General features: G+C 43.5%; 1 protein-coding gene and 1 long non-coding RNA gene across 2 annotated transcripts in view; both read right to left on the bottom strand.

The window, feature by feature from the left end:
- Positions 1 to 6,735: 6,735 nt before the first annotated feature.
- slc2a4rg (SLC2A4 regulator) overlaps positions 6,736 to 25,406 on the bottom strand; it is a 62,211-nt gene continuing 43,540 nt past the window's right edge. The window contains exons 3-8 of the mRNA XM_019868442.1: positions 19,393 to 19,493; positions 17,678 to 17,922; positions 15,536 to 15,636; positions 11,016 to 11,280; positions 8,667 to 8,797; positions 6,736 to 7,782 (exon numbers count right to left, since the gene is read on the bottom strand). Of these exons, the coding sequence (XP_019724001.1) occupies positions 7,671 to 7,782; positions 8,667 to 8,797; positions 11,016 to 11,280; positions 15,536 to 15,636; positions 17,678 to 17,922; positions 19,393 to 19,493 (955 nt within the window). The 3' untranslated portion in view covers positions 6,736 to 7,670. The remainder of the gene's footprint in view (positions 7,783 to 8,666; positions 8,798 to 11,015; positions 11,281 to 15,535; positions 15,637 to 17,677; positions 17,923 to 19,392; positions 19,494 to 25,406) is intronic.
- LOC109514970 (uncharacterized) lies at positions 18,398 to 19,385 on the bottom strand. Its single transcript, XR_002168089.1, has 2 exons — positions 18,876 to 19,385; positions 18,398 to 18,758 (listed from the first exon to the last, which is right to left on the bottom strand). It is a non-coding gene; the product is annotated as an uncharacterized LOC109514970 (long non-coding RNA).

The raw sequence follows: 25,406 nt of genomic DNA on the forward strand, positions 1-25,406 counted from the left end.
TTGAAAAGCTTTACTGCTGATGCACATAAAAAACTGACATTTCACAATTAAAAAAAAAAAAAAAAAAAAAAAACAACAACCACACAGCAGCACAATTCTAACATATTTGGAAAAAAATATATATGGCGGCGTCCTCTGTGCACATTTGAAGGGTCCTGATAGCTTAACGTGATGGCTAAAAAAATGCTTTTTTGGGGGGAGAAACCACAGAAAACATGAAAGAAAAAAGTGACGTAAAAGTAAAAAAAAGGAGTCTGTGGAAAGCCGGTTGGTTGACATTCAGCTTAAGGTCCATGTACTAAGAAGCCTCTAAAGTTCTAAAAATAACACTGGTCACCAGCAAACTGCAAGTTTCAGGCTTTAATCATGGTTTTGTGTCCCTAAACATCTTTATGACGCCCAATTTCAAAAATGTCTTCACTTTTTCATGCACATCAGGTTTTGGAGGCATTTTCAGTGTTTGTTTTGAAAGCTTGACCTATCAAAGCTTGTGCAGTACGCATTTTAATTCCAGTATGCCTTGTCATTTATAGCTATGACGTTTTAGAAAACAAATTCCGGCTGTTGCTGAACCTAACCCTAAATTCAAAACATATCACGAAACATATGCACCCTAGTTGTTCTTCTAGCGCTGAATTGTCTTACTAGTGAGGACAAATAGTACATGGACAGGAAGTGACTAAATGCTCAAACGGCTTTGCATAGGAAGTCAGCAGTGAATACATTACGAGTAAGATAGTCCTTCTTCTGGCATGAGTTAGTTTTTCTATTAGTGTGCTTACTAATGAGGACCAAGAGTCTACTAGTACGTGGATCTTATGATGGAGCTCAAGGAGATTGAAGTAAAGCTCAAACGGCTTTCCATAGAGGTCGTGTGGAAGACACGAAAAGCTCCCATTTGACGGAATGTGCAAGGCAGGAAGATGACTTCCACTTGGTTGTCCTGCCTTGCAAGCAACTTGACGCCCCCCCCAAAAAAACAAAAAAACAAACAAAAAAAAAAAAAAATCAAAGCAAATGAGTAGAAGTTCAACTTGACGCTTGTGCCACTGCCAACGAGTACTGTAAATCGAGCAATACTGCGCAGTTGCTGCCCTTCCATATAACCAAGCAGTGCGGCGAAAGACGCCGCAGCGGCGTTGAAACATTTGGATGCCAAAATCATTAGTAGAGGCAGTACACACGGGACATACAACAACCAAAGCAACTTTTATTTTTGTAAGTTTTACATTCAACAGGTTCCCCCCTGCTCCGTCCTCAAAGCCACAATAGAATCTTAAAGCGGAAGTCAAGTCAAAAATGTTCTTTGCAATAATTTGTTCTACGTGGTCCCACTAGTTGAAACGTGGCATTCTGATTGCTATTGTGTTTGTGGATTCGGGATTAGGAAAACGAATCCATCCGCTTTCAACCATCTAAGAAGGCTGACATTTTATGAAGCACCGCCCCCTCCGGTTGACTGAAATTGATGTAAAAAATGCTCACGGGCTAGCCAGAAAACAGGCGAGCCGCGATGTGCGCTTAATTTCAGTCCGCAGCCGGTGGCAGTGCCGCATAAAATATTAGCTTCCTTGGATGGGTAAAAACAGGTGATCAATCTTCTTAATTCTTAGTACACCAACACAATTTTAATCACAATACTATGTTTAGTAGACGAGTGTGGGACCACAGAATATATTATTGCAAAGAACATTTTTGACTTGACTTCAACTTTATCGTATGTTCACAACAGCTTGTCAAATCAACGTAAAAAAAAAATATATTCCAGAGCATCTTGCTGTAAAAAATGTTTCCTTTTAATATAAGAGAGAAACAACAACAAAATAATATATATGAAAAAGCATCAGGGTTCGCTTTATGCTGCATATGTACAAAAAGTCCTGAAGCTACAAGTCCATCTGTCTCGCGTCAGCTCATGCCAGCCGACAATCGCCGCTTCGCCCACCCATCGGCGCTCTTCTCCCAATGTCTTTGTGTGTGTGGAAATGAATCACGATTAGCAACAAGCGACCTCAGTTAAGTGTGGTCAAGGTTACACCACGACGGGCTTGATCGTCACTGGCCAGATTAGTGCAACACAAAAGGTGGACTGAAGGACTATGCGCTTGAGCTACACGTGCTGGTGGAGGAGATAAAAGTGCTTGCTTGGGAGCTTGGGTTGGTCACCTGCGAGGTTGCTGCTCTATCAAAAGTCCCAAAGCAGATGTAGGGTACCAGCGCGCACGCACGTAACACGCAGCTCAGCTGGATACGTGGAAGCGCAATCGCCACGTGAATCAGGGGTGTCCAAAATGGGGCCTGACGTCTATGTTTTTAGCAGTCTTTTTGCTTTGTGGCGCCCCACTAAATCAAGTTGCAGCGATGTCTTGAGAGACAAGTTCAATTCGCGGCATGACCGCAGTCGTAACACAAAATACTTTTATATCATCTTTTCCCACTGAAATGAATGGAAATACCATTGATCCGGTCTAGCGTTCACCCAAAAACACCAAAAAGTTGTCATGTGGATTTTAATGAGGGAGACTAGCAGTGCTTGAGAAAAATACAGATGACATGAGTCATATAACAAAAATCACCGGCATATACTCTTTATCTTCTGCCAGGATCGCCTAATTTGATTGCGGCTAACTGTGAAGCTATGCCCGCCTCCATGTATATTTGCTGTCTGTATTACACTCCCCCCAAGTGGCCATTGGGCGCACAAGGATCAGCACAGTGTCCATGGAATTGGAGCAAAAAATGAGGCCAAAAAAATGGTTTCATGATTTAAATTCTATTTCAGGATGGCATTGCTGGTGGCTTTATAAAGTACAAATATGATAGGTTGCTATTTTTCTGACTAATAAACACATTACAAATTGATGCCGTTCCCATTCATTTTAATTGGCGAAAGATGATTTGAGAAGTGTTTTGCACTCAAGCGTGGACACGGAACGAATTAAACTCATAGGCTTATCTAATTTAAAAAAGTGCTTTGCCACGATATAGTGCCGTTGAAAGGCAATAACAAACTTTTTAGTTAGTTTAGTTTAGCGGTCCATTCGTCACCGACATTCGCTGTTCCTTCTCCCGTTGACACTTTTGCCTTTAGTGTCTTGAATAAATTAAGATGAAGAATAACAAAATGGCCTCGTATCTTATGTTGTGTCTGTATGCACCCCGTGGGTGATTGAAGTTTTGGACACCCCGGGTGAACGCATATGCCGGTGGAAGAGCTGTAAAAGTGCTTGCTTTGGAAAGTCATCGCCTGGGTTCCTCGTCTATCTTGGTGACAAGTGGTATGAGCGCATGCGCGCACGCGCACACACACACACACACACACACACACACACACAGAAACACACACACACACAGAAACACACACGCCACACACACGACGCTTAGAGGGGTTCATTCAAGCGAGTGGGAAGCGCAATCACAGTGCAGATGAAGGTCCGAGGATCGTGAAGAATCGCGAGAATCGAGCACACAACTCCTCACGCGCGCAATGGTACCGCACTGGAGGAAACACGACTAACACAACTCTGTTGCGTACAAAAGACAAAGAAGGGCCAGAACAGTTCAGCGGATGAGGACCATGAAGATGATGATGATAATGGGAGGCGTTTTCAATCCCTGACGTCTCATTACTCTCATCGGGCAACGGCCCTCAAACACCAGTTTTGGGAAAACGGAACAATGGCTTTTAAATCGTGTGTGTATAGAAAATGTCGATGTAGAAAATGAAAAAAAAAACAACGTATCGTTACGCAGTGCAATGTAGTGCAATTTGATTCAGATCAGTATAGCTTTCCTTTTTCTTATGTTCTTATCGTTGGCACTTTTGTGAGGTTTCTGTCCGTTACGAGGTCAGCCAATCACAGGGCAAGAGAGGGTTAGCTTATCACTTTACTGGAGTTTAAAAAAAAAAAAAAAAGGAGAAACATGGAAACTGACAAGATACTATGCATACACTTGGGCAATCCTCAAGAAAGGGGAAGTTTCCAAGGCAACGGAGGACAAAGGTCACAAGTGCACCCGCTGTGATAGCCTGTATGTTTGTCACGTTTCCGTGACGATGGATGGAGGGCTGCGCAGACGAGACGCATTCGAATCTGTACTGAAAAAAAATGTTCGGAAAAATGGATCCTCTGTCCCTGCGCCGGGTTTCTAATGTATAAAAATTTAAAACACAACTTAGTCAAGTAAAAGAACGACGACTATATAGCTTGCTAAAGAGGGGAAATGTCAAGCAAGAGCTTCTTGGGCATTTGAATGGAGGAATTCTACAATAATTAGCAAAACATGTCACTCTTTAGGGAACAAAAACACCGAACAAACTACATGATGAGCGAGGGTTTAGTCTACTTTCATCACTAAAATCACCAATGACGGTCATTTAGCTTCATTTAGCAAAACACAAAGCTGCCGGTTGCGTGAATCGAAATGTCTTGATTGTCACTGGCTATCATTCTCCTCAGCTCTCTCGCGTGTCTTGGACGAATTCAAAATGGGTTTGTGATTAAGTGAAGCAATTCCCCTCACTAACTCATCTAAAAAATTCAATCAGCAAGTTTAAATCTGGGAATGAAAAAAAGCAAACAAACAAACAAACAAGCAAACTGAGAACTACCTTCAGCTTATTATAAATCACGTCAAAGCTGCATTTCAAATGTATTTTGATGACGAGTGTCCGAACGTTGTCCAACCCATCGTAGGATCACTTGAAGGATTATAAACAACAAATGTTCCAGTGAGGTCAGGTGTGCTAATGCTAAAGCCTTCCACATTAAAGGCCTGCCCGACAAACAGGAAGTGATGGTGGGCTCACTGTGAACAGTGGATGTAAAAAGTCTAGACACCCCTGTTCAAATGCCAGGGTTTGCGATATGCAAAAATGAGACCAAGATAAAATCATGTATTTGTGACTTATAACTTGTACAACTTAATTGAAAGAGTAATTCAATATTTTTTAGGAAAAAAAGGGGAAAAAAGCGATAACGTGGTTGCGGCAAACATATCTTCTGAAATGATGGCCAACAACCTTGGTTTCATCGGGCCATAACATTTCCCAATGTTTCTTTTGAGTTGACTTGTACACAGAGATGAAAGTGGACTTTCCTGAAAATTCCGGAAAAAATAAAAAATTATATATACTGTGTGTGTGTGTATGTGTGTGTGTGTGTATATATATATATATATATATATATATATATATATATATATATATGTATCTTTTCTGTTCCAAGGATTTTTACTTGTTCATCTTCAATTGTGTGGTTTGTTTCTTTTAAGTGTGCGTATACTGCTTGTTTTTGCATTTGTGTTGACAGTCTTTTCTTGAGTGTTTGTTTGGTTTCTCCGATGTAATGTTCCTTGCACTCACTTTCTTGGCAACGGATGGAATAAATCAGATTGCATTTTTGGGTCTTGGGAACCCGGTCTTTGGGGTGTACTAGTTTTTGTCTCAATGTGTTTATCGGTTTAAAATAAACAGGAATATCATGTTGTAGAAATATTCTTTGTATTTTCTCTGAGAGGCCGGCAATATAAGATACACAGACACCCCTTCTCTTCTTTTCTCTCTGTTGGTTGGTTTCCTCTCTGTAAAGTGCCGCAGTCGATTCTTAAGGACGCACTGCTGCTGTGGTGAATGGCTCAATTTTCAACCCGTCAAAATGACGGACGGCCTTAAATTTTCCCCGTCCACTCTTAAAAAAAATCCATCAATGATGGAAAATTGTCCGCTAATGTAACCTCTACAGGAACAGAAATATAAAAGATGTAAATGTTTATCCAGTCTTGTTTAACTTAGATTTCGTTCCAAAAGACAGGCTTTGTTATCAGAAATCACCCCTCCTCCTCACAAATAAAATATGAAATCTCGGGTTTGCTTCGGGCTCGGGCCTGCAAATCAAGTTAAGTGATCGGGCTCATGCACCCTTTGTGGTTTCCGTTCTCGCCGAAATTTCGAAATCTCAGAGATATGGCGAGGCCATGAGAATGCGAGGCGAGGGTATTACTGTTGTGGCGACGCCACTCGAGCTAGTCCACTGCTCTCTACAATGCGTACGCAAGTGCGTCTTTTGATTTCAACCAATAAGCGCCGACGCAACGACGTCACGCACCAACGTCACACACAACAACAGCTAAGCTAAGCCAGCTGAGACGACACTCGAAGTCGGACGGACACGTTTTTCTGCCAATCTGTGTGTTTCCCTTTTTATCCAAATATATTTTTTACGACAACTATCTTGTCCACGGTGTCTTTTATTCGTTCCACTGGGGTTTAGCAAATGTGTTGATAAAGAGACGAAAATCTCAACTGTTACGAATGCTAGTGTCTCAACATGGCTACGCTCGTGAAAGCAAAACAACGAACTCAAACGCGTCTTCGTTCAATGTTGTCAACTAATATCCGGATTAATTTTAGGCAAATTTTCCTCAATTCTCCGGAGAGATTTTCATAAAAATGTGAAAAACCCGGAATTCCGGGAAAATCCGGAGGACTTTCATCTCTGTGATATAAGGTTTTGACTGCATTATCTTGCTCTCATTTTTCAGCACAATAACCTGCCATTTAAGCGTGGGTGTGTTGACTTTTTCCATCCAGGGTACGTGAGGTCAGTCGGGGTTGCGTGTAGGGGTTTGAAAGGGCAGTTAAGGACAATCCACGGTGACGACAAACGATCTCTTCTCAGAATCTCAAAACATCAGCTGTCAAATGAAACCCAAAGAAAAGCAGAGCCTTTCTGGCTGGGCTCACAACAATGACAACATGAAAGAAAGAAAGAAAGACAATAATTCAACGAGTTGTAATGCTGCCGATTGCACGGTGCAACTGCTAGTTGCTTCAGCACGCCCGTGCCGAAAATAAACTCTCTATATCAAATGCATATCCTCTCTCCCAGGCTTACAGTGATACTTGTAAAAGTCGACTCGCTTCTTCAAGGTGCATATCTTTAGGCGCAAGAGGAAGGGGAAATATATTTCTTATATTCTGTACATCTCTCAGGCATATTTTGGGAAAGTGAAAGGAAGGAATCCGTATTCTTTTTGTACCACGTGGTGTGAGGGTTTTGTGCATCATTGCAAAATGTGATGGTGTCTTGGCTGGCGGTCATGAAAGCCTGATTGAATGGACAGGCGCAAGACGAGCGCCACGTCGGTGTCCAACAACCACGATGAGACATGGCTGGAACTCAACCGGAGGTTTGGCCGTCTTTTTAACAGTGTGACGCTGATGTGCTCTGCAGGTTCGAGTACCCGTCCGCTGATCCGTCAACAATAGCTTACGCCACGCTGCTGCTAGTGTGACCAACTGAGTATATCAAAATATTTGTCGTTTTACACATTGGGTGGAAAAAAGTGAAAAATATCATCTGACAGTTCCCAATTCAAATAGAAGTTTCTGCCCTACACCCCCGTCCCCCATTATTTATCAACAGTGAGCGAGTGAAAAGTCTCTCAGTCTTAAGAAAAAAGTTTCAAAACCAGCAGAAGGTTCCTTTTTCTCAGTTTTTTTTTTTCTGTTTGGAAAGAGTAGAGAGCAAAGTCAAACCTCCCGCTGCTCTGCAGGACGGAGCACTGAGAAGCAGAAGAAGAAGAAGAAGAAGCCTGCTCCAGCCCCAAATAGCGGAGCTCGTCTTGCCGGCGAAGGGGGCGGGGCTACTAAAAGTGAGGGAGGGCTTTTAGTCGGTGAATCTCTGACAGGCCTTCTTCCAGCGACAGGCCGTGCACCACATCTCTTTCTTCTCCATGCCGTACACCTTTCGGCACTTCTTGGCCTCCCCACGGGGTTTCCTTAGCGACAGAACATAAGAAAGCATTAAGTGCACGCATATCGAGTACACTACAACCACACGCTCACCGCACATGTCTGATGAGTACTAAGGGTCACCACCAAATAGCTCAACAGTGATAGGGCATTGTGATTCCCTCGCAATGTTGCCCATGAAAATTGAAACACATGCGGACATTTCTGGTAACAGGTGTTGCATGCACGTATCTGTTAAATCATTGTTGATCACCCATGTGGGAAATCATTCAGATGAGCAGTGTCTTCACATACAGTAGATGGCTATCACTAGCCTTTAAGAATAACACGAGGAAAGGCCATTTGAGCAAATGTGTTCATTGAGAAGTGTGTATCAAACAGGTAGCCATTCATATTAATCCGTAGCCAAGCTCTCCTTCTTATAAAGGTTGGTGACCCATAATGGATAGAGTGCATGTTTGTATTGCACCGAGGAAAGTACCTGCCTGCTGGGCCATATACAACCCGCGCCATTTTTTTAAAATCGGGCCCACTAAGCATTTCAACTATGTGAATAATCTTTACAGCAATAACTAAATTCCTATAGTCATAATTATTGATTTATTGTTGATCAAATATGAATTAACAAAGGAAGTATGTGGGTAATGACAAGTTACTCCAATCAAACAACAGAGTTGATGATTGTTTTATTAATAACTTTGATATAACATGCAATCAACAATGTTTAACGGTGCATGTATTTAATGAAATATTGATTATTTTAAAATAAATTAGCTATAAATAAAAGATAAATAACACAACCATGATTTTTTATTAGTTTTTTTCGCCACACTTTGTGCATTGTAAAGAAAAATCAATCTGTAGTTTGAAATCCAAGACACAACAACAAAAGGAACATGTCGCCGTGTACCTGTTTCCTGCTGCAGATTTAGGCGTCGGCATGATTAAAGCCTGGTTCTTGTTACCGGTGCCATTTGTGCTGGATGCCGGCTGCCGCTTTTCCCCGATACTCACTGTACGCACGTGAGTCACCGCAGGCCCCTGCGCATACAACAAGACGTTAAGTACACTGCGGGCGTGCTGGAGCCTATCCCAGTGTTTATTTATTTATTTTTATTGAATTGATCAGTGTATTGATATCTACTGACCAGCCGGCTAAACAAGCCATCCCTCGGTTAGGGAAAAGCATCTCGTTTATACATTAAACACTTTTAATACCATCAAGTGTGATATATAAGGGGATAAAGCCTAGATGATAAAAGCAACAAGAGAGAGAAACAAAGGATAGGAAAAGGAAAAACAGAAGGACGCCTTCCACTTCGAAGCCGTGAGACCAAGTCTCACTCACCAGATGCTTCTGAAAATGGCTGGACGGGATCTGTCATGGCACACTGATGCCATTTCCTATCCGGAACACATTAATGTGTCCCGAGCCAGGTGGGTCCTGGCCTACTGGGAAAATTACAGGCACATTTGCCTGAGACATAACCACTGACCCACGCAGCCCAGAGAAGAAGGATGGACATGGAAGACCAGCAACGATGCAGCGGAAACAGAAAAGGGAGTTATCACTTCATTGGGAAGAAATCGCCAATATGCAATTTTGAAATGTGCCATCAAATTATCTGTCTGCTCCGAAACAAATACAGTATGTTTCGTGAAGCCACTTGCACATATCAACCTAATAATTCAGAAAGCGCAGATTTTATTTCAAAAAGTTCGGTTAAAGGGACACCGTGTATACATTTGTTGATTTTTCAATGTCTGTTATTAATTTCAATAGTGTGCAAAAAAGAAAAAAAGTTTCCATTACATCATCATTAAAAAATAAATAAATAAAAATGTTGTCGTGGGTGAAATAATTGCAAATTTCATTATGTAGGGCGTTCCTCCCCAACAGGAGGCGGCCATTTTGTGCCACCCTCGTTCCGCTGCGGATACCAGATGGAGACAAACTTTTAGTGAACGTAGTTCCTCAAAATCATGACTGGAGCATGTGTAACAAGTGACTTGCACTTACTCCGTCACGATAGGGGATAGTAGAAGCCGTTTGTGATGACATTTTGTAGACACCTCTGCTGAAGAAACCGTACGTAGTGCACGTGCTTCAAAATGAACGGCTTGGAGCTTAGGTCGTTGCATTCTATTAGTTCACCGCTTGATGGCACTACATTCTACACATTGTACCTTTAAACTTGATAAATTGCACACAAGTAAACACTTTGCTCCTGTGTGTCATCGCTATGGTCTTGTGTAGACTGCAATAAAGGAAATTAGTCAAGATTTATTTGGGGGGGGATGAGACCAAGATTCATCATTTCAAAGTATTTTGCCACAATGTAGCCTAAAACATGTGGCAGCATCGCCCTTTGAGGCTATTTTTCCTCGGCTGGAAGTGGGTCCTATGACAAGTTGGAGCAAATTCTCAACAATTCTAAATGCCAATCTAAGTTAGCGCAAAATCTTCATGCTTCTTTTTGGAGGCAAAAATGCCAGGAAAAGCTTCCAAAAATATCTGAGATGGACTTGGGCTTCGTAATAGGTCATTTAAATGGCGGCAGGTGTGTGCTGACTCCCATTGAACATGAGCTTGAATGTGATTGGGCCATTAAAGTTAATAAAGAAGGTGTGCAGATTTATACAACCACCTTATTTCAGTGGGGGAGGGGGGGTTACCTCCCTCTTGAAAGATCCCCCCCTCCAATTGAGTTGTACAAATTGTATGTCACAAAAATGGTGGAAAAAATATTGAATTGTTGGCCTCTCTCAATCCGGCAAGGAATATGGCTGTTAAGTACAAGCGTTCAGGTTAACTGTTGTTTTACGAGTATGCTTGCCAGGTACTTTCAAGGTGCCCTCGAGCAAGGCACCTCCCCCACCGCACAACTCAAGTGGTGCAGCACTGCTTTGTGAAACTTTTCACATCCCACCTTGTGTGCTTTGCATGTATTGTGTGCAGCACAAAAATGTACAGCACAGTATAAGTTGAACATAACGAGTATCATAAATAAACTTTTTAAAGAAACTCTGACTCCATTCTCTGTGGGAATTGATATTTACAGGAAAATTTCTTCACTTTATCACACCCACACTGCTGAGCTGTAGCTGACCTAAGACCTTTTTTTTTCCCACGCTGATCTCCCAAACCGCCTCGGCTCAGGGCAAAGCATTTGCAAAATGTGATAACGTTGTGTTTGTGGGTGTGAGGGTGTGCGCGTGCGCATGCACAACCACGATCCGCCCCTGCGGCACGACCTACCTGGTAGGCATGGTCGGTGCGGATGTGGCAGAGCGTGGAGGGAGCCGATTGGCTGAGCAGTGTCGGGGCGTGGCTGCACGTCCCGTTCATGTTGATGTCTGGGACGTCGGCGAGGAGCGGTGGGAAGATGGGTGGGGGGCCGGCCGTGGTAGGCGAGGTGGGCGTGAGGCTGGACAAGCCCTCCGTCAGGCTGTCCATGTTAACCTCGATCTCTGAGTAGTAGAAGTCCTCCTCTCCGTCGCTGTAGTCCGAGTCGCTGTTACGCCTGAAAGGAAGCCACGACAACTCACTGAAAATATTCTACTAACTCTGCTGATCAGTTCATTTTGGAATTCAACATGAATGGCTTTCACCTGAAATGATCTATCCATCCATTTTCTATCCTGTCTGTCCTCATTCGGGTTGAAGGTCATCTGAAGCCTATCGCAGCTGACTAGATTGTCAATATTGTGGTTGTATTTATCTCACTATAAAGTATCACAGTGAGTGGTGCTTCGATGACGGAAGTGGCTCACAAGATTAGGAAAAAATGAAACTTGAATCCAAACAAATTACCACATTGTTAAATGATGATGGTCATGATCATCTCCGCAAAGGCAAAATTTGTGATCAAACTCTGAATCGCAATCTTGTTTACAGATGTTTCTTGCCAGCAGGTGGCGGTAGAAGGCAACGTGTGGCAAAGGTCACGAGGCAAGTGGGGGAAGGTCACCAGCAACAATACACTGTACAACTAGTAACTACTGTATACATTTTGAGTCGCTAATGTACATTGGGGTACTGCAACTTCTCTAATGTGCTATATAAATCCAAGCTATGATTATTACTATTAGTGGTAGCGGTATTTACTCGACATATATACCGGATATACCCTGCGCATACATACAGTGGGGGAGAAATCACACAGGCCTGCGCTGTGAGTATCGAAATGAATCAGAGAAGGCAAAAGCGCTGTGGTCAGATGAAACCAAAGCTGAGCTATTTGGCATCGGCTCGACAGAACAAAAACAAACACGCGCGCACACACACACACACACACACACACACACACACACACACACACACACACACGCACGCACGCACGCACGCACGCACGCACACACACACACACACACACACACACAGACGAAAAAAATCTGAGTATGACCCCAAGAATTCCCACACATTTCCCCTTCCCCGCAGCACGGAGGGTAGAAAGATTATGCTTTGGGCTGTTATTATGCAAAGTGTACTGAGAAACTCCTCTGCGTTGAAGGTCCTATGAACACATGAATGGAAACCTCCTTTTCTCAAAAGGAAGACTGAGATGAGTGCAGAAGGATCGTCCAACATGACAATGCCCAGAAGCATCCTTCCACGGCAATAAATGACAGAGGTGTCTCAAGAAGGAACACATTAAGGGCAAGGAGTGGCCAAACAACCCGTGGAAGGAGTTGAAACTTTGAATTTCCAAATGGCAGCTAAGAAACTTGAAGAATTTCAAGAGTTTCGGTAAACGGGAGTTAGCCAAAATGCCGGCTGACCAAATAACAAGAGATCTCTGTTCACTGTGCTTGCCATCAGATGTTAGTCGTGACTTATGTTTCGCTTGGGAAGTAAATACTTATTTTAGTACAACATTTTCACACATTGTGTTCTTGGAGGAATTTTCGATAGCATGTATGTTGCTGCTCAGTCAATATTACTGGACAATACAAAGTGCCTCCCTAAGTACTGTATTTGTAGCTTATGTACAAAAGAAGCAATCGGCTTTTGCAATCTTAACCCACGAAACATGTACATTCGTGAAGACGAAAAGAAGCTTCGTCATGCACTGAATCTTTCCGGCCAAGTGGTTTTCACATGATTCAAACTTCTAGGAGCTTCATATGTTCTATGGCGCCATACAAAATCAAAGAAGATTGTAGGCTAAACAGTGAAAAGATGTCCATAAGTGTAAATATGGCCTAAATAAGAAGCACAACAACGTAAGTACAACGTTTATGAATATAAATCAGTATAAATTTAAAAAAGTCAAACTCTATTAAGGCTGCTCAAACCCAGAATACGGTGACTGGAAGAGCAAGACTCTCTCAAATGTGCCAGCTATGTCTGCAACCTTGCAACAAGCAAGCACAGATGCAATAACCCCGCACCGGCCGCAAAAAGACAATAAACACAAGCGCTAATCCTCCACAAGTTCTGCCAGAATTTTTGGCTCACGCACAGAGTGACTCTCTAATTCGTCAACTGACTTGAAGCTCACAACAAATGCGGACGACACCCAGCAAAGCAGCGCAAGGTCCAGACTGTTATGATGACGTATCGACACCTTGAATGAACAAATGATGTCACCGGCACAAAATGAGAATTGGGGCTTCATTTGGCACGCCTAATCTTGCTCGAGACACGCACTGCAGCCTCGGCACATCTACTAATATCATTTATCTAAAAACCAACTTTCACAAAACAGCCTGAAGCCTGCGGGCAATGATTCACAACAGTAGTTGTGTAGTAATGGCGTTCCCCAGAGAGTAGCCGGCCTGTAATGATACCCCGATGGTTAAGATTTGATTTGCAGCTCAATTTCTGGATTTTGTTAGGCATTTTTGGGGTTGAGGACAATATTGTAGTAGTAATAATCATAATAATAATTGATAACTGATTAACCAGCCAATTAATTTGAAAAATCATGAATAAAATACCCCATTTAACGCTTACAAAAACAAAGATATGAATTACGAGCAGAGCATCTGATTGTTTTACAATACTCTTTGTATTTACTTCATTTTAAAAAATGGACTGATAGATTTGCTTTTAGACTATACTGTAAATGTATGCTTTATGGGGCACATTCTCCCGTTCGCGCTTGGATCATTTCTTGACGTGCTTTTGTGAAGCACCTTCAGGGTATGGCGATTTTTCCCTCTTGTCCTGTGCCACACCCACGTGCGTAACCGGTGTGGCACAATGAAATCGGAGGATGCCTGCAAGTCCTGGATTATGGAGTCTTCCTGACACATGTCAATTCCATAGTGCTCCATTTGGAATATGTGTCAAACTCTCAATGTGGTATCAAATTAACTTGCGTATGGATCCTGAAGTTAGATAGCGATCGTCCCCAGCAATATGCGTGTCTCATCCCACGGGCTACTTTGAAACGAGCATGTGTATTTGCATTTCACATTTCATAAATGCAATTAAAGTAATTTAATCAGCGGACTGTACTCGGGACTGAATGTATATTTGGAGCTGGGACTGAATGTATATTTGGAGCTGAAACTCGGGTGTGCTGGCTGTTGTTTAAGCGTTGCTTAGCAACACTTCCTGCTGCACAGCCAGAGTGGCACTTCTATGAATTTCAAGACCTGCAGATGTCAACTAAAAAAAAAAAAAAAAAAGCCTGCAGCTGTTGTAAGCTACGCCTCCAGACAAACTCCCAAGCCATCAGCACCAATCAGCAGTCGCTGGGTCACGCGGCTGTCATGCATGCAGTGGAGCACGGAAGCAGATCATTGGATCAAAACGGGAAATATAATGTTTCAGTTTCACCTTGAAGAGGTGCCAGTCCTTAGTAGAACCTGAGTGCGAAGTAGGAAAGGTACTTAGGTTTCTAGGAGAATACGTGCAGCGCTAGATTTGAGAGGGGATGGCCTCATTTAAATGTCGCTCCATCCAGAGTACAACCATTTCATGAAGGTGCATAACTGACACAATTAAGTCGATGGGAGAAAATTCGCAGCCCCAAAAGTAAAACATTATTGAGGCAGCCCTTCGATGCCCTTCAACGTTAAATGACATTCTTCTATGTCCTCATTTTCTTTGCCATGAAGTGATGACATGTATGAAGCAAAACATAAGAACAGAGGGGCCTTTGTCATCTTTGACAAGAGTTGCATTTTAATTGACCAAGTACACAGACAGCGTTAAGCTGAAAATGGGAGCTATGTTGAGTCATTGTTCATTTCACAATATCATTCTAACCTCGCTTGTCATAAAGACCGAGAATCTATTTTCTTCCATGCCCCACTCATATGTAGTTTGGAGTGGTTTCGTTCAAGGTGTATTTACAGTGTGACTTGGCCACTGAACCGTGTCGCTGAAATGCTCCCGTACCGCAGACCTGAATGAAATCGCAGGATCTGCAATTTCAGGGTTATTAGTCTTGTGAGCCATGCTTTTTTTCTCTCCTTCGGTACGGTCTCACGTAATTTGACAGAACTAGCATTGGCAGTAGCCACAGTTTTGCTCACTCCGGTCAGATGAGTGTCACTAGAAACAGTAGTCACATGCCATGATGTTGGAAGAGGCTTGCCGCAGAAATGTATCGCAATGGTAGGCTTACCTTTTAAAAATTTGCTTAAAATATGAACTTTTATTAGGACTGGAGGCATAAACCCTGGGAGTTGGAAGGGACGTGTTTCAAAGGCGTCGCAGATTTGGGTCGAAAGAGTATCGCAGTGTTTGGTTGCAATAGCATCGTTACAAGCTTAGCATTCAGTCAGGTCAGAAATACTAAACACAGGAGAGGACCAACTCACCCCAGGTGGACGGTGCGGATGTGCCGCTGTATTCCTGAGGAAGTGCTGAGGACCTTTTCACAGTTCTTCCACAAGCACTTGAACATCACCTTCATGGAGTTCTGAAAGAGCCAGACATGGGAGTCAGAAGATTTGGGGCGCGCAACATGAAACTGACATGGCTCCTTTTGACACTGTTCATTTACGTCATGGGCATTCTTTGTGTTGGCTCGTTGGAGGGCCGCTGATGAGATTTCAGAGAGGGGATATGATCCATGACGCTCGCTCCCAGATTCCTCTGCGCACGCTTTAACTGGCAGCCTCAGCACAAAAGACTTTGAGGCATATTGAACGCTGCCATACAGGGGTTCTCGCTCTACGCCTTTTCGACCGCTATTAGAACTGCTGCAGCTGCTGAAACAGTCCTTATACATCCAACGATCAGAGAAATGGAGTGTTCACCTCTTTTAAACCATAGAAAACATGAAGAATAAATGCGCTTTCCTGACCGTACATCATGTCAGTTTATTTTCCAAGTGCAGGTGCCAGTGCCCGTTATCTGGACAAATTGCATTAGGGCTGCAGTTCTCAATATTTTTTGAGAGGAGAATATTCCATGGAGTGATCGGAAAAAAAATAGAGTTTGAATGATTAAAACAATAGCTTGCATGTGGGGTGCAGTTATTAATTTTGTTCACTTGGGGTCGCTAACCTCACCTTCTACTGTAGCATCTGTGACTTTTGAGTTTGTATGGCTTTTAAATGGTGGGGATAAGCGTGGTGAGTGACATGGGCATCGGCGATCGGGAGAGTCGAGTTGGCTGGCTGCTATCTAGCATTAGCCAGTCTGCGTGTTGCGCGACTCGGCGTGAGTGGTGGCCAATAAATCAATCAGAATCAATTTGTTTGTGCATTCTCTGCACTGCCAATTTGAAATAATGAATCCTGTTTCTGAATAAAGAGATGGATATTTGTTCAAGTGGATTAATCAATTTATTGAAAAAAATAACGGAACGATAAATCGATGATCAAAATAATCGGTAGTTGCAGCACTAATTGAGTGAAAGATGGGTCTCGATCTTTAGTCGATTAAAGGGCATTAGTGCCATTTCGATACAGGTCTCCTTGAAACCGCGAGGCTCACCGTGCATCCATGGGAAGAGGAGAATGGCTGCTTTATTATCTATTCATTTCCTCTTTTCCGTACGAGAAGCTGGCAGCTGTCCCGTGAGCAGGCACGGACCTGCCATGCCGCTCATGGAAGACGGTGGGTGTGTACTCTTGCTACCTTTCAACAGCCTCTGGAGAAGAACGGGTGAGAAGGAGGCGAGGCCAGTTTGTGTGTCGAGAGTTAACCCCTACACGGCTCTAACGTGTTACTGTCTGGTGCTGGAGAGCTTCTAACGGCACATTTAAATGATACTCATAAATACTTGGCAGCAAAGCTCTTCAGTCCAACAAATACAAATCGCCTAATTCCTCCGGTGTTTTTTTTTAATTGTGGTTACAAAAAGGTCGGCGACAGCGATGTTGAACAATCTTCTTAACTCTCTGCCAAGAACAGAAACTGAGACAGAGTGACACTTCCAGGTCTGACGTGGAAATACTTGTCAACACCGTTCTTCACAGCCTACACGTTTGGAAAAAGCAATTCCCTTGAAACACTTATCCAGTAGTTTGTGCATCCCAGCGCTCTTTACTGCTGCCCCGTTCCAATGAGTCGACTCCCGCAGCTTGAGCAGTCTGTGTACACTCCTCCAACACTGCGGTGCCAAAGGAACTATTAAGTTTCATTTTGCCACATGCTTTTATTTTGTGCCTCAATCCTTGTACGCCTCGAAATCCTGACTATCCTCATTTATATGCATCGCTTTAACCTTCTGTTGCTTCTGCTCGCACTCCACATCTGTGTACTTTCTCTCAAGCAGCACAGAAAAAACACGATGGCCGTCAAAGTCAAAATGTCAGAAATGTATATTCCTTAAAAAAACGTGAACAAGCAGGACCCATTGTCCGTGTCGCGTATTCGAAAACTGCATGATGATCACTTTTTTGTGGGCAGTTTTTTTTGGGGGGTGGTTCATAATCAGGGTGGTCAGAATTGAAAGGCCAAATACAATCTGCATATCGACAGGCCAGGAACACCACATACAGCCGGCCCACCTTTCGTTTGCGAGGTATGGGGTCCTCAAACATGAAGTGTGTGCTCTCCGCGACGTCCTCGCTGACATCATCTCTCTGCGACGGGAGCAGGAAGTTCTTGTTGGCGTCGTTGGACAGAGGCGGGGATGGCGTGGAGGGCACCGACTGGTCGCTGGCATCCCAGCTCCAGTTGCCGCTGGTGGAGCTGCTGTAGCTGGCTGACAGCGCCTCCTTCCAAGCCCGAATCGCCGGCTCTGGAACCGCAGCTGACAGCATACACATTGGGTTGACTGAAGCTTGCAAATGTCGTGATCTTGTCCCATTAGTTTTCATTTCGGAGCAGCCGTTCTCATGTGATGGTTCAGGACCCAGGAGCAGAACCGGTTACATCATGTGTGGGTCGCGGAGAGGTGGCAAAAAGAATTATAGGGGTCCTAGGTTTACGACTGTACGGGCATACGACGTTTTGAGGTTACAAACTATATGTGATGAACGAGTTTGCTCAGCGGCATGAGTTTATTTTATCCTATGCGCAAAATCAATATATATCGGTTTAATATAGCTAATAATTTAAGACCACGACATAATTTTAAAATGACAGAAATTTCCGCACCCATATGGAAACCCTGACAACTTCGACTGACCACACCATGCAAAGCAAAGTAAGAACTATTCCTGAAGAGTTACCCGCTAACCTTGTACACACAAAAATACATACAAGTTGTGGCATTTCATGGAAAAAAAAGCATAAAAGGCTTCCACCAAACCAACCTCTTTTGAATTTGCAATACTGTCTTAAAATATTTCTGTATTGTGTATTCATTTTAACAGAACTGTATTCTTCACAGTGCAAAGGTGGGAGCGGATTTTGGATGAAGACCAATTACTTTGCTCCTGAAACATCTTTTAGCCTTCAATTAGTGCCTCAATATCAGCTGTCAAATCCTGAGTAGCAGTCAATTTTAGAATGTCAATTCAGTGGAAAATGCAAATTAAATGGTTGTCAGCGCAAAAAAAAGTTACTTTTATAGTTACAACAGTTACTTTTATTGAAAACTTGATGGTAATGTGTTCTTGGCCAAGATTTGAACATATCCAGCCCCTCACTGCCTCCAATCACCCCCCCCCACCTCTTTCTCTCTCTCTCTCTCCCTCGAAAACGGACTACAATGAGTAGACTACAATGAGTACAGTGATGCATGACCCAAGTGTCACAGACAGATATTTCTCCAAACTACGAAAAGCATGCAGCAGATGTCCCAGTTTGACCTTTGTTGCAACCCACTGCACACTTAGGTGCAACGCCGAAACAATGCTGCACTTGTGACTTTTGTTTATCAAGTTTAACTACACCCAAAAGTGTACTCTGCCGTGGGCAAATACCAGTTTCGAACATAACGCGTAATATAAAACATTGAAATCTATTTGTGTCCTGCTGGGATGATGTCGTCAATCAGTACACCTGCAAGTTGACTCATTGGGAGCAAAGAGCGTCGGGTAAGTTGAGCTTTAAAAAAAGGGGGCGGGCGGGGAGGGGAAGCTGGCAGGACTTTGACCGTCTGATGATGTTGTCATGGCAAAGGCAAGCACAAGCAAAATGGAGCTGCGGTGATAAGGTCGCGACGGAACAGTTGGCATGGCACATGACTGACTATTTGGTTTGTGAGGATGTGAGGAGACCCGGCTGCGGGTGCTGCCAGGCAGGTTTGCCCAAGCAGGTTAGGTCGTGGCGTTACCTGTTGGCGCGAAGGACGGGCAGATCACCAGCGGGGACGTGGACAGTGATGTCAGGACGGCAGCGGCCATCACCTCTTTATCAGCATGACCTGAGGGCTTCCTGCACAACACACACACACACACACACACACACACACACACACACACACACACACACACACACACACACACACACACACACACACACACGGAGGCCAACAAGGTTTAAGGTGCCGTTCCAACTTTCTTGATACAACTGCTTATTCGATTAAGGAAGCTCAGGCCAACACCAGAGACCAACACAACTCCAAACAAACAACAGCCTGAGTACAAACCGATATGAAATTCTGAGAGAAAGAGACGCAAGCACACAACCTCCCACCCATTCTTGTCTTCCAGCTCAGTTACGTGCATGAGAGCTTGAACTGTACACTGCCCGCTTGGACAAACACAAACAAACTTTATACTCCTAAAGTTATATGCGTGCTCAGAGTACAACTACAACTATTCAACTCACTTCCTGTTGTCCTTGAAAGCAAAATATGGGGGAAGATATATTTAAGGATGGGCCAAGAATTCCTCAAAACACACACACACGCACGCACACACACACGCACGCACGCACGCACACACGCGCGCGCGCGCGCGCACACACATTGTGCCTGCTGTCCTTCCTCCCAAGCAGTGGAGAGTGAAAAACACATTGAGATTCATTTCCAGATCAACAGACCTCATTTAAAAAAAAAAAAATTAAAAAAAAGGAGCTGCTGTTCGCCGGCTTGATCCTATTAATCAGGCTCCTTTGCAGACGGTCGCGATCCTGGCGCATCGCTGCCCACATCGCTACAAGCGTTGCTGTCGATTTCATCATTCGACTTTGTTTATCGTCAACCAAAGCTTGCCTTTCGCTGGGAAAAAAACAAGCGAGCTAATGTGCACCTAATATTGTGCGGTGTTTTATTACATATTTACAACTCTTGGTCTGGCATACATATTACAGCTTATCATTCACCTTTCAAGGCTTGCTGCCTATGCACAAAGGGATCATTTTTCATGTTGCTGTACACAAACACACATCAGCACTTGTAATACGTGCCACAAAACTAGAGCGGAATGTTCCTATTAATTTTTGTTATTATTACAGAACGTATGTCAACAATGTAGTACGGTGAGGAGTGGAATAAAGTAGAGTGTGCAGGAAGGCTGAGCATATGCATATGTTCTTCTATTTGATGAGGTATTATTACCCTTTTACTCTTTCTTTAGCCTTGGTAAAGACTTTCAAAGGAGCCCGTTTGGCTGTGCGCACTTTATCTCGGCCAGTCACGGTGTATCATCCTCAAATGCAGGACTCTCAGATAAGGATTTGAAAAAAAAAAAAAAAAAAACCCTTGACTTGCTTTTACCACTGGTACCATAAAGCCCTGCGGGTGAAATGAGGTAATGTAGTGACATCTGAAACCCAGTGGTGTTGATAGCCGACAGCTGCCCGCCCCCCATACGTGCCCTCCATTAATAGCACATTTCTCTCAGTTCCCATCTTACTGCTTCAACGGCGTGGTATTATGTAATTTCCTGCGTCCTTTCGCCGCTCCCTTTCTTGCTCTGTATGTGTGGTGTGGTAATGACAAACAGTAGGTAGACCACCTCAGCTCTCCCACACACACACACACACACACACACTCCCAGAAGTGTTTGTCAAGTGAGGTGCAGAACCCGGGTCTCAAAGGGCTCAATAGCCACGATGTGGTTCACACTCGACACGTATGCATATTAATCATCCGGATTTGAACGTAAACGGCCGCCACACAGAAGCACAGTGGCAGGCCAGAATCTGCACATGTTCTGCAGCTTTAAGAGATCCATGACCCGCCCCCAGACTTCTCTACTCTGCAACCAGAGCAAACTGGTTTGAGGCATTCTTTCAGCCAAGCCCGAAGTTGTGGCCCTGACTCACTACGAGTCTCTGTGCACACAAAAACGTCACTACGGGCTCCACAAACACGAACACAAGCACATGGGCCATAAATCGAGCAAGCGTACGTGCACAAGACTGAGCGCAAAGCCGCCGGTGAAACTTGTCTGTTCTGTTTTTTTGTTAAGTTTCAAAAACTTTTAAAACCCTGATGGTCCCTGATGGTGAGAAGTCACGATGAGATGAGTCGAGATTGAGAATGTGCACACGAGGGACAAACAATTGTGTATGAACAAGGAGAGCAACTAATACAGTGGTGAATGTGAGCCAGAGCAGAGGAGGGTAACGCACGTGCAAACGCGCACACATTCACTCGCGACAGAGGCAAAAACAACCCGGTCTGAACATGAGATAAAGAGATAACAAGATTAGTCGTGTCCTGTTTCAGGGCATGGCCTTGTTCTGTGTACCAAGCGGGGCCAAGCGAGGACACGCGTTTGATTTACATGGCCTGTATTATTTTTTTCCCCTCTACTTTTTCTTTACGCGACGGAGAACATTTTGACGTATTGACTGTGGAATGCAACACACTGCACTTTCCCAGCCTTCAAAAATGTATATCAGGACCTTGTGTTGTTTCTCAAAGTCTCGTTTGAACTGCAGCTGGCATGGAAAAGTTGTGTGACTAATACTACTGACAGCCCTGCATGCTTGCGGTGTGTGTATTTCAGTGGAGCAGAATAGAGGAAAACACACGCACGCGCACACGCTTATGAGGCAAATCCGGGGTAATTCAAACATTTTTAACACACACATATATTCCCAAAACCACTCCCCAATTTCCTGACATTGAGTTTTTCTCCTTCTGTTTCCTGGAAGAGTTTTGATTCTCGGCTTAAATCTCATCAAATGGGTTATGTGATGCGAGTACGAGATCGCCGCAGCCATCAAACCAACGCAGACTTTTATGTTTACTCCAAGAGACTTAGATAGCATCAGGGAAGTTTGTAATTGACTTTCCTTGCAGTGACCTCTTGACGATGTGAAATTAAAACCCGATGGGATCAGACGACTGGCATAGAGCAACCTTGCAGTAAGTCTGTGTGTATCTTCTTCTGAGCGGATGAGGAAACTTCATTTTGGACCGGGGTACGTCTTTATTTAGCGTCCAAACAGAGGCCGTCAACAAAGTTGCACTTGGTGTACACTGGACGTCTGCGAGTATATTTAGAGCCGAGGGTGTTAATAGAGGGAAGCAGCATTTAGGGCAGGTATTACACATGATGAAATGACAACATGAAAGCCGCTACCGTGCCCTACATTTGCTGCGAATAAACCTGCCGCGTGGTTTACTGTGCTGCGGTGAAGCTGTCAATTTTACAAGACAAAATGCGCTTTATGAGGCTGGCCCCCTTCATTATGTGGGAGTGTTTTTGGCGTGTCAAAGATTGGTTGATGATTGAGACTTTTCACATCTTTTGTCATTTTACCATTCCGCCCAATCTTACTCACATGCACCTAATTCGAAAAAGTGCATTCTTTTCTTTCAAGGAAGTGCAACATTTCGGAACAACGTGACTCATTTTGGGCATGACTGTGACATTTTAGGGCTGCAGCTGTCAAATGTCAGCTATCAAACTCGTTTTGGTTTAAATGAATCATCACAGCATTCCTAACAAAATGATTTCGATAAATTCATCAGTTAATGCTTTCTTACGTGATTTTTTTTTGTCTTTAACATTCCCCTCTATTGTAATGTTACTACAAATACCAAAGAAAAAAGTATTGTGAAATCGTCAAACGTTCTGCCCGTGATTCACATTTTTGTGGTGAGCATGACAAAAAAAATTAATTCATGATATCATTTCGAAAGGAATTGGCCAATGAATCCGGTATCTGAATGTTTTTCTGTCGAACAGCAGACACTTAATCCATATTGGCCGGGCTCGACATTTTCATACGTCGCTGTTGCTCTAAGGCACTTGGCAGAGAACATGATGCGCACGCCAGATCTCTCCAGGGAGAGACTGTACCGAGTGGTGCTACAGTATGGTGTGTCTGCGAGGGTGTTTCGTAAGCCCCCCCACCACATCGGTCTGGCATTACTGAGGTCTTTTGCTGTTGTTGGGGAAAAGGCAGGCCCTTCGCTCTATATTTAACACCACACCTCTGCTCGTGTTACCAGCCTCACAGAAATGCCTGGGACCTGCTGGATTTATGGCTTATTGTATTGTAGTTTAAGCCCACTTAACTTTGAATTCAGGCCAACTGCAACGCAACCGGCGCGTAGACCTCAAGGTTAGATGGTTATAACGTTCTTCGGATGGGCATGTATATGTATATGTGTGTGTGTGTAGATATGTATAACTACACACACACACACACACACACACACACACACACACACACACACACACACACACACACATAATGTGCACCTAATATTGTGCGGTGTTTTATTACATATTTACAACTCTTGGTCTGGCATACATATTACAGCTTATCATTCACCTTTCAAGGCTTGCTGCCTATGCACAAAGGGATCATTTTTCATGTTGCTGTACACAAACACACATCAGCACTTGTAATACGTGCCACAAAACTAGAGCGGAATGTTCCTATTAATTTTTGTTATTATTACAGAACGTATGTCAACAATGTAGTACGGTGAGGAGTGGAATAAAGTAGAGTGTGCAGGAAGGCTGAGCATATGCATATGTTCTTCTATTTGATGAGGTATTATTACCCTTTTACTCTTTCTTTAGCCTTGGTAAAGACTTTCAAAGGAGCCCGTTTGGCTGTGCGCACTTTATCTCGGCCAGTCACGGTGTATCATCCTCAAAGGCAGGACTCTCAGATAAGGATTTGAAAAAAAAAAAAAAAAAAAACCCTTGACTTGCTTTTACCACTGGTACCATAAAGCCCTGCGGGTGAAATGAGGTAATGTAGTGACATCTGAAACCCAGTGGTGTTGATAGCCGACAGCTGCCCGCCCCCCATACGTGCCCTCCATTAATAGCACATTTCTCTCAGTTCCCATCTTACTGCTTCAACGGCGTGGTATTATGTAATTTCCTGCGTCCTTTCGCCGCTCCCTTTCTTGCTCTGTATGTGTGGTGTGGTAATGACAAACAGTAGGTAGACCACCTCAGCTCTCCCTTGCCCTGCATTGCGTACCCCCCCCCCCGCCCCAGTTCATGACCGATGCTCTGACTACAATCCTGTTTTGTATTTCTCATATTACCCTTAGTAGGCATCAGGTGATATTTTGGAGGCACATGTTCATGTGCATACTTATAAATCCTTCATTGTTCAGAGATGAAAGTGGACTTTTCTGAAAATTCCGGAAAAAAATGATGAAATAAATGAATATATATATATATATATATATATATGGACTGGCTCAGTGTGGGCCAGTCACACTGTTCCACAATAAACTCATTAAATGCATCAAAAAATAAAAATGCATTAAAAAATAACAATGCATAATAAAATAAAAAGCATTGTAGGCATGGTTGGGAAGGTGGTTGAGCAAACGCAGCGAGGCCCAACCTACTGTACATGTAAAAAAATAATTGATATGTTTACTCCTTGAAATAATCGGGAAAAACTCTTTTTGTGTGACTTAGCGACAATATGAAGAGTACATCCTCAGGAGGTTCTCCTTTTAGAGCAGGGGCCCCCAACCTTTTTTGCCCCACGGACCGGTTTATGTCAGACAATATTTTCAGGGACCGGCATTTCAGGTGTGGTGGAAATAATACAAGAAATTAATATGGTATGAGCTGCATGAAAACTGTGGTGTTTTTGAAATATAATAATAAACACAAGGAGCGTCTAATCTGGCCGCAACACTCCGATCGCTATGGCAATGTTTAATGCCTTCAAAATACGATACAACGCAAATTCAAAGTGCATGAAAATGATGACTCACCACAGCACCGAGCTTGATTTTCTGCAACCAGACGGTCCCATCTCGGGGTAAAAGGAGACAATGACACCTCAAGTGTGTGGTTTATGTCCAGTCTACTTCGTAATTTTGTTTTCGTCGCCGTTGCTGCAGAAACCCCCCGCCTCACACAGGTAGGATGTCGGAAATAGCAACAGTGCTATTGTGGC

This window comes from Hippocampus comes, unplaced genomic scaffold (genome assembly GCF_001891065.2).
Source record: "Hippocampus comes isolate QL1 unplaced genomic scaffold, H_comes_QL1_v1.1 scaffold41, whole genome shotgun sequence".
NCBI classification, from domain to species: Eukaryota; Metazoa; Chordata; class Actinopteri; order Syngnathiformes; family Syngnathidae; genus Hippocampus; species Hippocampus comes.